The 17,578-nt window shown below is 43.0% G+C and overlaps 1 protein-coding gene across 2 annotated transcripts; it reads left to right on the top strand.

The window, feature by feature from the left end:
• The first annotated feature begins 5,575 nt into the window (after positions 1-5,575).
• On the top strand, positions 5,576-15,457 carry dhrs12 (dehydrogenase/reductase (SDR family) member 12). 2 transcript variants are annotated; one of them, XM_080497688.1, is made up of 10 exons: positions 5,576-5,688; positions 7,739-7,872; positions 8,495-8,577; positions 8,719-8,811; positions 8,885-8,966; positions 9,816-9,877; positions 9,960-10,064; positions 10,139-10,229; positions 13,471-13,608; positions 15,227-15,457. In XM_080497688.1, exons 1-10 carry the CDS (start codon positions 5,633-5,635, stop codon positions 15,337-15,339), a joined length of 957 nt encoding a protein of 318 aa, XP_080353814.1. In that variant the 5' UTR covers positions 5,576-5,632; the 3' UTR covers positions 15,340-15,457. The 2 variants fall into 2 exon arrangements, with proteins under 2 accessions (XP_080353814.1, XP_080353813.1); XM_080497687.1 differs by lacking the exon at positions 15,227-15,457 and having other exon boundaries at positions 13,471-14,000.
• Positions 15,458-17,578: the final 2,121 nt, after the last annotated feature.

Genomic DNA, 17,578 nt, shown 5'->3' on the forward strand with positions numbered 1-17,578 from the left:
CATTTATTAAATCATGTATTTAGGTATATATGCTATAATATCATTCTCTCGCGTGTCATTCAAATCTCTTTTTTCTACCTTTGTAATAAAAAAAACCCAATCTCAAACATATTACTTTATTTTATACAATTATTCCACCAGTAACTCAAAATAATATATTATAAATTAATTTTTACATTTTAATGTAAGTAGGTCTCTCAGGATGCACTTTCTTGATTTTACTATAGTACTTGGATTGTTTGTTTTTTGTTGTTGTTGTTTTTTTTGTTTTGTTTTTTACAAAAGTATCTTTACATTTACTTGTGAATAGTTTTGCCACCTCAATGTTTGCTTAGAAAGACTGAACCTATTGTATCCATGTTAGAAGATGTCATTTCATTTCCTCAAGAAAGAAATCTTCCATATAAAACACATGTAGCACTGAGCTGAATAAACAGGTTTCACGCTGAGGTTACCTGCATACGGAAGCCAGGATGTTGAAGTTTCGCCAACAGCCATCCTCTGTAGACGTGAGCTGAACTGTGGCCGCTGCGCAGCAGCGTGGACAACGCCGTCCCATCTGTAGCAAAGGTCCCAGCAAAAGGCCGCCCTTCTGTCATTCACTATTACATTTAAAGCAGAACTGCGTACACGAGTGAAACGTACCTTCAAGGGTCAGATGAGAGTATCTGATGAGCGGAAAACGCAGGAAAACTGTCCCATTACGACACCGATACAACGGCTGGTCAAAGTCTGATTTCTCTGGACTTTCTTCGCCAACTGGAGGAGGAAAGAAAACATTAAAATGGGAAATTTTGCAGCAGCTTTTTACTCTGTTTATTCTCTTTCAACTAATGTACAGGGACCCGGAGTCTGTAGCCTCAGACACTCAGGCTGCCACTGATCTCCACACGGGGCTTCCTCTGCCTGCAACTGCAAGAGCTGCATCCTGCTGCACCGGGCTGCACCCTGCTGCACCGTGCTGCACCGGGCTGCACCGGGCTGCACCCTGCTGCACCGGGCTGCACCGGGCTGCATCCTGCTGCACCGGGCTGCACCGTGCTGCACCGGGCTGCACCGGGCTGCACCCTGCTGCACCGTGCTGCACCGGGCTGCACCGGGCTGCACCGGGCTGCACCGGGCTGCAGTGAAACAGAACGTTATCTGTCTGTCTGCTATATATTATGCAGGTCTACTTGTAATGGTTTGCATGTTTAATTTCGACAGCCCCATTCCCCAACCACACAACCACAGGTTTGGAACCAGCACCCTAAATGCACCTGGTTTCTTTTGTAGTTGTTTTGACGGGGAAACTCCCAATAATCCACTGAAGCATTAAAAAACAGGAAAACATTCGCTAGTGGCAGCGCCTTTCCAGATTTTGAAATTCTGAACTGGTAAAAGTACAACCCAGGGATATCAGACATAAAGGCTGTCAGCTGTCTTTTTTTTTACTAATTTCTCAAGATTATCAGACACAACACAACTCTGAGACCAGAGCTGAGGTGTTGCTGAGGCCGCCATGGAGGCTGATTCACCAGCATCGGCCTCAAAGTCATGCTTTCAGGATGAGATTGTAAAAAATATACATAATCCAGGAGATTTTTTTTGGGATATTTCTGTATTTTTCACCAGAAGGTTTCATGAAATTGTCTTTATGTTGAGATTGTAGTAATTTTCCATAGTAATTGTTTGGCTTTGTGTCTGTTCTGAGCCACAACAAAGAAAAACTTTAAAGTTTCAATATAAAGGTTATTGTGGCTCTAGTTGACCAGTCCGACCCATTGAAGATGAACACGGGCTCTAAGATCATCCTGGTCTAACTGATATCTGGTTTAAAAAGTAACTATAACCTGGAGTAATCTAAAATTACACAATTTAATAACTGTAGCTATAACTATGCTTTCTAAACTCTTTGAGTTTGGCACACTATATAATAAAAATATCCTCTATTCAAAGACAAATAAGTTCTACTCAAAGTTCCATTATTAAATGAATATCGTATTAATTCTCACAACATTAGGGATGGGTCTTCATATTCAACCAAACTGTTTAATTCTAAACAATGTAACAATAAAAAATGTAATCCTTTGAGCCAATTAATAATAAATAAAGAAGAAATAATTAACAAAACACAATATGAAGTAAAGATTAGTGTGACCTCTGAATACACGCAGTGTTTTTTTATTTTATCACAAGAGTCATGCTAGGAAGTGAGCAATGTTAAGCCTTTTTAATCAGAACAAACTCACTATGAATGAAGCTCCAAATGCTGGCAGGTGAACTCCCGTTGGTCCCGACGGCATCGAACACGAGCTCCTGCGGCTCCGCCGCTCCGACCGCCTGTCCCGACGTGCAGCTGAGCTGCAGAAAGACCCAGAGGAGGCGCATGAGGCCGGGCGCCATGGAGCATCCGGCGGTCAGTTCCACCGGGCCGCGCTGCGCTGGCACTGCCATCAGGAGCTCACACTTTGAGAGTGATGCACCAGCAAGACATCACACTCTCTCACTCTCTCACTCTCTCACTGTCACTGCACGGTGACGCCTCACACAATGACTGAGAGGTTGATCTGAAGCCACAACAACCAGAAGAGGCCTGATGTCAGGAGGTTGGGCCATTCAGATGTTGGATAAGATGTTATAGTTTTAACTTCATGAGATACTGCAAATGTTTATTTTCATAGGAAAAGAGGAAAACAATGGTAATATATACCTTTAAATATACTTATATTACTACGACTATGACTACTACTGCAACAACCTCTACTACTGTGACTAATAGTGCTGCTGCTACTGCTTCTACTATTTGTACTTCTACTACTATACTCATACTAATTCACTACGTCAACCAGTACTGCAACAACTACTACTACTGCCACTACTGCTACTATTTCTACTTCTATACTATTGCTGCTAGTACTATTTCCACTACTGGTGCTACCAATACTACTTCTACTACTATACTATATTTGTCAGCTCAAAATGATATTATATAACAGTATATAACATTCACTTATTGTGTGAATGCCTGCTCTGTTATATCGAGATACCTCATCTGTCCAGTATTCACTTACTCTGAAATTAATTTTAGTCGCCTTAACCCTTACATCAATAAGAAGTCTGCTATCAACTAGATTATTATATTAAAAAAAAACAAGTTCATGAACTTTATCAAAGACAGTGCAACCTTGATTTGCTGTCACTTTAAATTCCCTTTTCCTCTTATCTTCTGGTCTTGTCTTTTTATTTATTTGAGTAATCTCACAAGAAGCCATGAATGCTTAAACCTTTATCTACCATGTGAACACATCATTATGGGACAAGTGTGTGTTGTGTGTTTTCTTTAAAACTAAAGTAAATGGAAGGGGAATACACTATTTAATATATTATTGAATAAACGTAACAGTCTGGGTCCCTTTGCCTCGTCACTGGATTCATATTGTTGTTGTTGTTGTTGTTGTTAAGATATTGTCAACTGTACTGTCACATGAGCACTGTAAACAAGAATAAGGACTGCAAATTATTATTTTTTTGTTAACAGTAAATACAACAGCACAGTGAGTATTTAGTACAACCGTTCGTAGAAATCACAGTATTTTCCACTCAATCATGGACGGGCAATCTTTAATTTGGAGCAACACTCTTTTGGACAAACTTCGCATTGGAATAGTGATCAATGTGATTTTCAGTTTTGTGCAAGTTGGTTTCCCGTTGTCATGGAGACAGACTCAGCGCTTTCGATCACAGCTGTCATGTGAACAGACACCAAAAAAGACCTAAAGAAATATTTTGCAGTTTCACTTAAAAACGTCGTCACGTCAACGATGCTTGGCGTTATTCTCAAAAAGGGTCTTGTCAGAAGTGGGATTCGAACCCACGCCTCCATTCGGAGACCAGAATTCCCGTTCTGAGGAAGGTTTCGCACCTTGAGTCTGGCGCCTTAGACCGCTCGGCCATCCTGACAACACGGCTGCGAGGCGCCGCCAGACACCGTTTAACCGCTTCCGTCGATTCTGCGAGAAGCGGCTGCTTGTAGTTGTTTTATGAAGGAACGCGCTCCCGACACGGAACTTCCCAATTTGCTTTTATATCCTCGAGTTGACGTGTTGCCGCAATCCGTCTTAACGCCTCTGCATTATTACTCGTGTGTCCAATACGCGGAATTATTACGAAAGTCATTGTTTAAACAATTAATGACATGGGTTAATAAATACGAGCAGATCACTCCGAGGTTATTTGTGCTTCGTGGCGCCAACAGACGTCACGTGTCGTCTGGACGCGGATGGAAATCAGCCCTGGTCCGTGTTTGAGCACAGACTGCCTGCGGGTGTAGGATCCTCCTGTGCTCAGCAGGGGGCGCTGCTCACAACGCTTTGATACTCACGAGTCAACAGGACAGGTAGCTACGATTCCGTTGTGGTTTTTCTCTTTAAAATTAATTGGAGAAGAAGAAGAAGAAGAAGAAGAAGAAGAAGAAGAAGAAAACATTCTGAAGTCATTGGGTGGTCTTAGTACCTGGATATGTGAGTAACTTAAACCACAGTTACTGCATAAATGAGTGAAAGAGTAAGAATATGTGATAGTGAATAAAACACACTATTAGTGCGTTAGTTGTGGTTGTAATAATGAGGAGTCGTGGTAGTAGAAGGCCCCGTCACGTCTTCAGACTGCAGAATGAAGAAGAAAAGGTTAAGATCAAATATAAGCTGAATTTGAAGTCTTAGCAAGTTTCCCTGAAGGAAATTTGTTTCTTGAACTTTTAGACAAGTTCTTGCAACAGTGATTGGTGATGTGGATGTGGGAGAGACTGCAACAAAGACATTATGCAGGTTGAACTTTATTCCAGTTTGAAATAAGAGACGGATAATTGACAGAAATCACGCAGTCAATGTATTTTTTCCTATAAAAAGACATTTGTTCCTCTTTCTGTCGCTTACGGCCATACCACCCTGAACACGCCCGATCCCGTCTGATCTCGGAAGCTAAGCAGGGTCGGGCCTGGTTAGTACTTGGATGGGAGACCGCCTGGGAATACCAGGTGCTGTAAGCTTTTATTCCTCACCAGAGGGTGCTCTTCTCACTTTTTATCACTAACACACCAACCTGGCCAGCTATGTCTTTATATTTCATGAATAAACTCACAATGTATATTTTTTCCAAGTAAAAAAATGAAGATCACACTTGGAGGTAGAGAAGTAGTCAATCCTTTTAAAAAAACACCTTGTCAGAAGTGGGATTCGAACCCACGCCTCCATTCGGAGACCAGAAGTCCCGTTTCACAGGAAGGTTTCACCTTGAGTCTGGCGCCTTAGACCACTCGGCCATCCTGACAGTGTGTCGCTCCGAGTCGAAATAAAGACATATAAATAAACAGCGATTCATGTCATGGTCATATCACAGTTTTCTCTATTCAAAATATCAACCTCGCTCAGAACATACGCGCTTTATAAATACCCCTCCCCGCCTCCTGTCGCTGTTTATGCCGGCTCGCTGTAATGAGCAGTTCTGGCCAGCAGGGGCACCGTGAGGCTGCTTTTCCGTTTTACTTCCGGGGTGAAACACGTGACTCCTCCTGTCAACCTTATGAAACCAATTTTCGGAGTGTGTGTTTGTTTACTGCAGAGCTCCTCTTTTCTTCTTCAAATCTGTGGAAATGTCCATTTACAGAAACGCCGTCTGGTTCATGAAAGGACTGCAGGAGTACACAAAGTAAGAGACGACGACTCTTTCTTCAGCTTGTAAAGGAATCATTGGTTTTTCATTTCGCAGGTTTCACATAATCCTTCTTGTGTAATAGTAACTGCCTTTAAACAGCACTCGTGGTTACTTTAGCTCAAAGTTTGGGGTTTTATATACGTTTTTCTAAAGAATATTCCTGTGTCTGTCACTTTGTTAATTTAAATGAAAGTGACTTCCATCCAGATAGGAAAAGGTGTCCTGGTGTGAAAAGAACAAACTCACATGAAACCTTGTTAAAATATATCTTATTCTACTTGTCTTTTTTTATTTCAGGATTCCGTGTGTCTATAAACCATTATGCTTTATGTGTTTATATAATGTGATCAGTTCACATCAATTACAAAAATCTTTGAATAAGCCACACTGAACCCGAACCAGTTAATATTTCATCTGTTGTAACTGGACAGTTAGTTTGAAACGTATAAAGTCAATCATGTAAAAAGAAAGGTCTCATTTGACTTTATCAAACTTTCCTGACCAGTAAAGTTCCATTCAATCTAATTAGATTGTCGAACTTTACTGATTATTTGTGGGGAAAAAAAAAATTTTATTCAAGATTTAAAAGAAAAAAAATGTATATATTAAACTATTGCACTTCGTCCAGGTTTAATTGTGTTGTGGTCTTCTTTTAATTATTCACATGAACATTTTGCAGGTATTCACCTCTGAAACCAAAAGCAGAGGATTATAATGTTCTGAATAAAATATTGATAGTTATATAAATGTGTGTATAACAGATTTTTCCGGACCGGCGGCCCTGCTGGTATAACTTCTCCACGAGGCAGTGTCATACTTTGAAATTCAGTTTTATGCAACAGAAACAGCAAATAGTCAAGTAAGGACACTTTATAACGTGACGCAATCAAACAAGGAGAGAAGATAGAGTACGTTTTACTGTCACTGTTAACCGGTGAACATATTGCTTCATATTTCTACTGTGATGTGATGAATAACTTTAACCCACAGGGACGTAATGTATGTTTTATCACACCGAGGGCCACAAACCTTCATCCTCACTCCCACAAGGTCAAATTGTAACTGATTACATCTACCACAAGTATTTACTTGCAATATGTGTCTAAATTTAATCCTCTTCAAATGTATTTAGACATTTTAGACCGAGTTGTAAACTTAGTAGCTTGGAAGGATATCAGTTGATTTGATTTTCAAATATGCAAAAATAAAGTCAGTGTTTGTATTGATTGCAGTTTTAGACATGATTTTATAGATAAATTGTACATTAAGGGTCTTCAGCGGTTGAGAAGTAGCAAATTGCACATTTATTTCTCATATTCAAAAGAAGTGTTTTTTATCATTTAAATATGAAAAAAATAATAATTGGGAAAAAGTGGAGGGCTGGGATTCTCCGTAATAAATGATTTAGAACAGGGGTGTCCAACATGCGGCCCGGGGGCCAGAGCGGCCCGCCAGAGGATCTAATCCGGCCCGCCATGGGATTTTTATTTTTTTAAAGTATAAATATGAAAACTGACAGAGGCTGATCTAAACACACTAGATTGGCAAAAATGACATTCAAAACCGCCCTTTGGTCAGAATTAATTAATGCATTGGTGGAGGTCACACAACGCAACACCTTTCACAATAAAGGTGTCCAATTTATGTGAAGTGATACTTTAGACACGTAAACTCAAATTTTTTTCCAGATGATGACAAATTGTTTTAATCCTGAATAAAAATACGACATCCAGATACAGGTGACTGGGGTTTTTTGTGTGTTGTAACTTTAATATGTATATTTCAGAATAGACTTTCAAATTCTTGCAGTTACAAAAGGATCAAAAGAAGGAAAGACTTTGACATTTGTTCATATCTGCAGTTTCATATGTTACGTTGGACTTGTTGGGCCCCCAGAGGTCAGGTTAGGTTGATGTGGCCCCTCAACTGAAATCAGTTTGACACCCCTGGTTCAGAACCATACTAATGAAAACTTTTCACCTCTTCTTATAAAAAAGAAGCTGGACTTTTAATCATTCAGGTGTTCTTGTATTATGATGAGCAGGAGCGGTTATGAAGCTGCGGCCAAGCACTTCTCCCCGGCCGACCTGGATGTGAACCTCAGTGGAAGATCCTTCATGATCACGGGCGCCAACAGCGGGATCGGTAAAGCCACGGCGCAGGAAATCGCCAGCAGAGGTGAGCGGAGTCCTGAGCAGGCTGGACCGACGCCTTGGTTCTTCAGGTGGAGATCCGTTGTCCCACAGCGGCTCATCTTCCACCCTCAAGGTTCCGTTAGAATTCGGCCCTCGTTTTCAGTTTGAACTCCATTGAGACTGGCTGTGAGAAGATCGTTACTTCACATATTCACACGTTATGAACTGAAGCTTGTCATTTGAGCTCAGAACAAAGAAAAGGTGAACTTGAGGGTCGTGGTTCGCAATGGGGCTGAAGCCAGTGGCTCATTTATGATGGGAGGTGGTGCAAAAAATGTTTTTTAAAGTGTTTCTTTTTAACTAATATTTCCATAGTTTTGCAGGTCTGGAACATTTGAAATGAAACTGGCTTCATGTGGCCCCTGAAATCAATGGAATAAACTAAACAAGAGGCCCTTGAACTTCTGTGTTTCAAGTGTAAAGGTCCTTTTATTGCTCTGTGTGGAGAAACATTATTAAAATAGATTAGAATACAAGTACTTTGTTATGAAGTTTTCTGCAGTGTTGCTCCACACGGGGGCGAACAAAATAAATAGAAATAGAACTGAAAGTTAAAATAATTAATTGAAATGATTAAAGCTATTCTATTCTACTCTACTGTAAAGGAGGAACTGTTCACATGGTGTGTCGGAACAAAGACCGAGCCGAAGCAGCCAGAAGCCACATTGTAGAGCAGAGCAAGAACCAGGTGAGCTTTCTGAGTTTTCACTCTTTATTTTGTTTCAATAATGGACTTCTATTTTTTTAATGAATTCGCCACGACCACTGTGTGGATTTCTAACCTGTGGCCATTTGGTGATTTCCTCTGCTTCGCCTCGACGTCCCCCAGGACGTCCACGTCCACATCCTGGACATGTCCAGCGCCAGGCAGGTGTGGGACTTCGCTCAGAGCTTCTCGCAGAACAACGTCCTGCACGTGTTGGTGGGTCCTGCAGAGCTGCGAGCGCCGCGCACGCCGCCGTCGCTGTTTTAATCCCCCGTGGGCTCTCCCACAGATCAACAACGCCGGCTGCATGGCCAACCAGAGGGAGCTGACCGGAGACGGCTTGGAGAAGAACTTCGCCACAAACACTCTTGGTAGGAAACATTTCTGTTTGCCACCTCGTTGGCAGTTCCAGACGTTATATGCAAGATAAAATGCAATAAATATGGTGGAAAGCTAATAGATCTTATCAAACAACATCATGAAGGAATGTTTCTTATATTTTACATTTAACTTTGATCTATTTCAGCGGTTAATGATATGTTCTATTTGGAAAAACAGACTATAACCACATTTTCTTTTGAAGTAATTGAATGACTTTCAACCTTTTTTTTAATTATGAATTCATTCCAGACATGTAAAAAAGCACACACACACATATGTGTGTGTGTGTGTGTGTGTGTGTGTGTGTGTGTGTGTGTGTGTATATGTATATATTTTATTATTTTTATATATATATATATATAATAACTATATATATATATATTTTTTTTTTATTTGTATTTATTTATTTTTTACATGTCTGGAATGAAATATATATATATTATTTTTTTATTAAATTATCTTGAAAATATAAAGCCTTACCATACACAAATATACACACATACACTGTACGTATATATTATTTTATAAAAATACATACACAAAAAATAGATGATCTATATCCATGTACACACACACATTGAGCCCTGTATATCTTAATATTTAATATTGCTTATTTCATTTTGACACTATTTTATTTCCATGTAACTCTATTCTAATATATTCTGCGTCGAGCAAAGAGCTTCCCTCTGCGATTAATAAAGTATTTGTATTCTATGACACATATAGTGTCCGTCCAGTCCTCGTACGAAGATGATTTTAAACGGTGACGCGCGGTGGGAAGTGTTATTAGACATGTTTGTGCAGCAGCCTCATGGCCTCACGTTGCTCTTCTCGTCCAGGGACCTTCATCCTCACCACCGCTCTGATTCCTGCCCTGAAGAAGGCCGAAGACCCTCGAGTGGCGAGTTCTTGTCCTCCGTCACGTGGAGTGCCTGTTCCCGACCTGCAGGAACAGGCAGGTTAACAGACGGCTCTCCCTGCAGGTCACCGTGTCGTCCGGCGGCATGCTCACGCAGAAGCTGAACGTGGACGACCTCCAGTTGGAGAAGGGCGCGTTCGACGGCACCATGGCCTACGCTCAAAACAAAGTGAGGGAGGCAGACCCACGCCGGTGTGGCGCGAGGCGTTCACTGACCCGTGTTCTCCCGTCTTTCCTCGGCAGAGGCAGCAGGTGGTCCTGACGGAGCGCTGGGCCGCGCTGCACCCTGACATCCACTTCTCCGCCATGCACCCGGGCTGGGCCGACACCCCTGGTGAGCTCACACTCCCGGTCTCACCCCAGTCTCACCCCGGTCTCACCCCCGGTCTCACCCCCGGTCTCACCCCCGGTCTCACCCCCGGTCTCACCCCGGTCTCACCCCGGTCTCACCCCAGTCTCACCCCCGGTCTCACCCCCGGTCTCACCCCGGTCTCACCCCGGTCTCACCCCCGGTCTCACCCCCGGTCTCACCCCGGTCTCACCCCGGTCTCACCCCAGTCTCACCCCGGTCTCACCCCGGTCTCACCCCGGTCTCACCCCGGTCTGCAGGGAAGCCAACGTTGCGGATCGATCTTTGACTTTCCCCTCCGTCTCGGGCGTTGGGTGGTCTTCAGCTTCAACGTCAGTCCGAGAGGAATTGTGCTGGAATCCATGGCTTCTGTGGTCATTTTGCAATTGAATCCCATTTTACTTGGTTCAGGTGCATCACGTAAACCAGAGCGCTGGACGCCGAGGCGGAGGAATCTTCCTTCTCACAATCACAATCAGCAAATAACCGATGAAATACTTTATCAACAGAGATCAAACGCTTGCTGATTATGTGTCTGTCTCTCTATCTGTCTCTCTGTGTGTCTCCATGTCTCTTCTCTGTGTGTGTGTGTGTGTGTGTGTGTGTGTGTGTGTGTGTGTGTGTGTGTGTGTGTGTGTGTGTGTGTGTGTGTGTGTGTGTGTGTGTGTGTGTGTGTGTGTGTGTGTGTGTGTGTGTGTGTGTGTCTCTATGTCTCCCTGTCTTTCTCTGTGTCTCTCTGTCTCTCTGTATGTCTTTCTCTGTGTCTCTCTCTATGTCTCTCTCTCTCTCTCTCTCTGTCTCTCCCTGTCTCTCTCTATGTCTCTCTCTCTCTCTCTCTCTGTCTCTCCCTGTCTCTCTCTATGTCTCTCTGTGTCTCTCCCTGTCTCTCTGTGTCTCTCTGTCTCTCTCTCTCTCTCTCTCTCTGTGTCTCTCTCTCTCTGTGTCTCTCTCTCTCTATGTCTTCCTGTATCTCCCTGTGTCTCTCCCTGTCTCTCTCTCTCTCTCTCTCTCTCTCTCTCTCTCTCTATGTCTCTATGTCTCTATGTCTCCCTGTCTCTCTCTGTGTCTCTCCCTGTGTCTCTCTGTGTCCCTGTCTCTCTATGTCTTCCTGTATCTCCCTGTGTCTCTCTCTGTGTCTCTGTCTCTCTATGTCTCCCTGTGTATCTCCCTGTGTCTCTCCCTGTCTCTCTCTGTGTCTCTGTCTCTGTCTCTCTCTCGCTCTCTCTCTCTCTCTATGTCTCCCTGTCTCTCTCTATGTGTCTCTATGTCTGTCTGTCTCTCTCTCTCTCTGTCTGTCTGGACTTCATAGCAGGCCCACGAGGCACAAACAGGAATTTCCAGCACTATGAAAGACAGATTTGCAAGAATTGATGAAAATATGATCAATCGCCGTTCCTGCAGTGAAATTCTGGTCTTATTACAACATGAACACCTGCGGCTTGTCGTCAAGTGCAGTTTAAGCAACGGTCACAACCCACCGTACCTGCAAGTGAACGTTGGCAAACGTTGGGGTCAGTAGGAGGCGAGTCCAGCCTCCGTACGGGTTTGGAGCACGCACACACGCCGTAGCACTTTATCTGCATGAGAAACTGTCGCTGCGTTCAGGCTACAGATTCACCTCCTGCATCCTACAGCCAATGAGCCACAACGCACTGACTCCGCGAGTCTTTTACATTTTAAACTTAGTTTAAAATCGCAGCGGGGAAGTAAAAAAATGAATGAAATCATGTTGTTAAGTGAATTATATGTAACATTTCAGTGGCCGAGGGTGAATGGTAAACATTAGCAGCTGTGTTTCTGTAAACAAATAAGCCGTAAAGTTAAAACGCAGCTTCAAACATGGCAGCCTGGAGTGATGCGTTCAGGTGCTCGTTAAACTGTCGGACACCCGACATCCCGGGTTTGCAGGGCTCAGAGCGACGTTACATGCTTTTTCAGAAGGATTGGATCGGATTTCAAAGTGTCTCTGTAACGTGATTTAAAGCCAGGTGGAACGTGTATGCCCAGTTCTGGGGTGGGGAGGGGAGGTGGGGGGGCCTGTGAGTAAAGAAGACCGTTCTTCATGAGAAACAAAGCCATATGACACTATATTAAATATATATGGGCATATACTAGATATATGAAACACAAACTATCAATTAGAAATATGTAAAACTACATTGTACAGGATTTATTTTCTCCCCAAAATAAAAGTGAAATCTCATCTGAGGATGAGTTGTCCGTTCACCCTTCTTAGTTCACTTTTATAATCATTATCAACACATTTTTTCCCCATATTGAACGAATGAATGACATTTATTTTGAACATGAACATGATTTTTAGTAACGAAACATATTTTAGCAGAAAATAAGAAAAATAAAAGTCTCAGCATGTTCAAAAAAAAAATCTGATCTAATTCTGGAATCGGATTTTACACATACCAATATTTTATATGCTGTTATCTGCAGCTTCATCAAAAGTCATTCCTACAAATTGATTTATTCCATCGGTTGAAAAATGCGTAAAAAAAAATGCATCATGACGATGAAAACAACACAAGTTGCTCTGGACTATGTCGCATTTATTTGGAAATGCAATGACTGCTTTTTTTTATTTTTTTACTTCCTCCTCCGTGATTTTAAACTGTGTGTAATAAATACATCACTATTTATCCTCGGCCACTGAACTGTTACAAATACTTCACTGATTATAATAAGTCTTCTATCTGGACAAACTCATGTTCGTGGCACTGGCAGGCTCTTTCAACATGGAGTGAGTAAAAACACGTACATGAGCAGAACGTATAAGTACGGCCTCCGGAGGATAACGTGACAATCACACAGAGATCTCTCCTCCCACCCTCATGGCCAGGCGGGGCGTGTGGCCACGTACTTACACCCTGTCTTGACCTACTCCCTACCCATGTTTTCAGAAAAACATGGCGGCCGAGGCCTCCACATAAAACATAGGGACTAAAAACACGCAGGGTGGGTTGTGACCGCCGCTTTACATATGTTTTGGGGTTTTTTTCTCTTTTAAAATGTTGCGGGTGCAAAAATGGATTGATCAGCATGAGTCTGGGTTTGTAAAAGCTGTGATCCCCTCATGTGAAAGTGACCCTGATGGTGAGACGTTCCTCAGTTTGCCTTCACTTTATCCTGAAAGACGAAGGTTTTTCAAACGGTGAAAAGCCGCTGCTTGTGTCGACTCGTGCTCAGTGTGACTTACAGTTGCTTTCCCGTGCAGCCGTCCAGTCGTCCATGCCATCGTTCCACGCCAAGATGCAGTCCAGGCTGAGGACGGAGGCCATGGGCTCGGACACGGTGGTGTGGCTCGCCGTCTCTGCAGCCGCCGCCCGGCAGCCCAGTGGACTCTTCTTCCAGGGTCGGAGACGGCTGCTGATCGCACTCTGCTTACAAACGCCACACATTCTCACCGCGATCAAAGGAGCGTCAGTGTGTTCGCCTCCCCGAGGCACCGTCTGCAGTACAGACCGTTGAATCTGCTGAGGCGAAGAATCAAACGTTCACATGACGAGTGGCAGACAGGATCATGCTAACCGTAGATAGTTGATATAGTGTCAGGAGAATTTCCTGGTACAAACCTCAGGGACACAGGAAGCAGACGGAGAGCCATTTTAAATCGTTTCAGACCATTATTCTTTCAAGAAGAGACAAAGTCTCAGTCCAACCCTCTGCACGATTGTCCAGGAGTTCGTCTCACTGTGAAGTCAGCTAAAGGCTGGAATGCAAAATCAGATTTTCAAAAAAACTCCCTTATGTGGCGTTGGTGGCTGTTTTCATCCACTCACTTTACAGCTGTAAAAATACATCAGATACATTTTTTCCCCATTTTTTTGCATAAATCTGTTAATCAACTTCAGTCCTGATCAAAACTACCAAAAATTATTATATGTTTTTTTAAATTAACCATTTAAATACCAATTTAGAAGATAAAGGCACTGATATGGGAAAAATACACACAAAATCACCCATTGTCTGTGTGTGTGTGTGTGTGTGTGTGTGTGTGTGTGTGTGTGTGTGTGTGTGTGTGTTTTGAAAATCTGATTTTGCACAAAAACTAAATATGCTTCAAAGATAATTACATTACTAATCTTTGACATAGCCAAGACTGTAATAACATGCAAAAAAGATCCAATATCCGATCACATTTTATTTTGAAAATGAGTCATTTTGTGTGTATTTTTTTCCCATTTCAGTACCTTCATCTTCTAAATGAGCATTTAAAGGGTTAATTTTGATTTTTTTTTTTTTTTTTTTATTTGGCAGTTTTGAGCAGGACTGAAGTTGATTAACAGATTTATGCAAAAAAATTTTGAAGAAATATTTATCTGATATATTTATACAGGGGTCAAAGTTAGTGGATGAAAACAGCCACCAACGCCACATAAGGAAGTTTTTTTGCCGACAGTGCATTATTGATCGAGTGAAAAATTTAAAATCTAATTTTTATATTGCATGTAAAAATAAGCTTCCTCAGCAAAAATCATGCCATTTGAGCCGTGAAAGTTATGGTCAAATTAAGAGGAAAAATTACTCCAAGTGGACGTTTTGTCCCCCAATGCCACACAAGGGTTAAGAAATGAACTAGAAGGATTTTGGCATTTTGCTCCGGGTTTCATTAAAATTGACATTATGTTGAGATTAAAGTCATTTTCTCCAGTAATTTTGTGAAAATATCAACATTTTCATCACGTTTACTCTGCGCTGCCACACAGACTGACTAATGTTTATTGTGGAACTAGTTTACCACTCAGGATGAGACTGGGCTGCATATGGAAGCTAAAGTAAAATGTTATATCACCTCCATCCATGTTTTTGGATGGTGGAAGTAAAGTGCAGTCGGCGGGTGAAACAGGAGAACAAACAGAAACCCAACCTGGCAACCCACCGTTCATGTTTCCATGACTGATGATTCCTGCAGTTTGCTGGACGCCTGGTCTCTCCTGCAGTTCAACACGTCTCCATTTCCTTCTTCTCAGATCGTAAAGCCGTGGCGACGCACCTCCCGCTCGCCGCGTCGCGCTCCTCCGCTCAGGACGACCACAAACTGCTGAACACGCTGGAGGAGCTCGCCCTCAAGTTCAAACCTTAACCTGGAGCCTCTCGTCCAGGCCCAACACTCCCTAATCCCTCCTCCCTAATCCCTCCTCTCTAATCCTACACTCCCTAATCCCTCCTCTCTAATCCTACACTCCCTAATCCCTCCTCCCTAATCCTACACTCCCTAATCCCTCCTCCCTAATCCTACACTCCCTAATCCCTCCTCTCTAATCCAACACTCCCTAATCCCTCCTCCCTAATCCCTCCTCTCTAATCCTACACTCCCTAATCCCTCCTCTCTAATCCTACACTCCCTAATCCCTCCTCTCTAATCCAACACTCCCTAATCCCTCCTCCCTAATCCCTCCTCCCTAATCCTACACTCCCTAATCCTACACTCCCTAATCCCTCCTCTCTAATCCAACACTCCCTAATCCCTCCTCCCTAATCCTACACTCCCTAATCCCTCCTCCCTAATCCAACACTCCCTAATCCCTCCTCCCTAATCCTACACTCCCTAATCCCTCCTCCCTAATCCTACACTCCCTAATCCCTCCTCCCTAATCCTACACTCCCTAATCCCTCCTCCCTAATCCTACACTCCCTAATCCCTCCTCCCTAATCCTACACTCCCTAATCCCTCCTCCCTAATCCTACACTCCCTAATCCCTCCTCCCTAATCCTACACTCCCTAATCCCTCCTCCCTAATCCTACACTCCCTAATCCCTCCTCCCTAATCCAACACTCCCTAATCCCTCCTCCCTAATCCTACACTCCCTAATCCCTCCTCCCTAATCCTACACTCCCTAATCCCTCCTCCCTAATCCTACACTCCCTAATCCCTCCTCCCTAATCCTACACTCCCTAATCCCTCCTCCCTAATCCTACACTCCCTAATCCCTCCTCCCTAATCCTACACTCCCTAATCCCTCCTCCCTAATCCTACACTCCCTAATCCCTCCTCCCTAATCCTACACTCCCTAATCCCTCCTCCCTAATCCTACACTCCCTAATCCCTCCTCCCTAATCCTACACTCCCTAATCCCTCCTCCCTAATCCAACACTCCCTAATCCCTCCTCCCTAATCCTACACTCCCTAATCCCTAATCCCTCCTCCCTAATCCTACACTCCCTAATCCCTCCTCTCTAATCCTACACTCCCTAATCCCTCCTCTCTAATCCTACACTCCCTAATCCCTCCTCTCTAATCCTACACTCCCTAATCCCTCCTCTCTAATCCTACACTCCCTCATCCCTCCTCCCTAATCCAACACTCCCTAATCCCTCCTCTCTAATCCTACACTCCCTAATCCCTCCTCCCTAATCCTACACTCCCTAATCCCTCCTCCCTAATCCTACACTCCCTAATCCCTCCTCCCTAATCCTACACTCCCTAATCCCTCCTCCCTAATCCAACACTCCCTAATCCCTCCTCCCTAATCCAACACTCCCTAATCCCTCCTCTCTAATCCTACACTCCCTCATCCCTCCTCCCTAATCCCTCCTCTCTAATCCTACACTCCCTCATCCCTCCTCCCTAATCCAACACTCCCTAATCCCTCCTCTCTATTCCTACACTCCCTAATCCCTCCTCCCTAATCCTACATTCCCTAATCCCTCCTCTCTATTCCTACACTCCCTAATCCCTCCTCCCTAATCCAACACTCCCTAATCCCTCCTCCCTAATCCAACACTCCCTAATCCCTCCTCCCTAATCCTACACTCCCTAATCCCTCCTCCCTAATCCTACACTCCCTAATCCCTCCTCCCTAATCCAACACTCCCTAATCCCTCCTCCCTAATCACTGCCAATGTTTACAGAATCTTAGCTTTATATTTTCAGATGATACCTCAGAGAACAAAGTGACTGTTTGTCACACTGCATACTGTATTTATCACTGCTATAGAGATATTTATATATGTAGCTACATCATGACTTTATTATAAATTGTATATTAATTTGTTTGCATTAAATAAAACTGTGTGTAATTTTCCAGTGCTGCTGTCGAGTTTTAAAGTCAGTGTTGGTTGTTTTCATTTAACCTTTAAAAGCCGATGCTAATGAAAATCCCTCTCAGCATTTAATCAGGGTTTTTTTTCGGTTTCTTTATTCCATGAATGCATCAAACATGAAGAGATTCGATTGTAAATTTTAGAAAAATTGTTTAAATTATGCAACATTTGTTCATCACTGGACAAATATACTCACTTGACTAATAGTGGGCTGTTTTGTCTGTTTAGATCGTCACGCTCAGAAACAAAGTGCAGCTCAAAGTTTGAACTAATCTAT

Source organism: Blennius ocellaris (genome assembly GCF_963422515.1).
Source record: "Blennius ocellaris genome assembly, chromosome: 6".
In the NCBI taxonomy this organism is placed as follows: Eukaryota; Metazoa; Chordata; class Actinopteri; order Blenniiformes; family Blenniidae; genus Blennius; species Blennius ocellaris.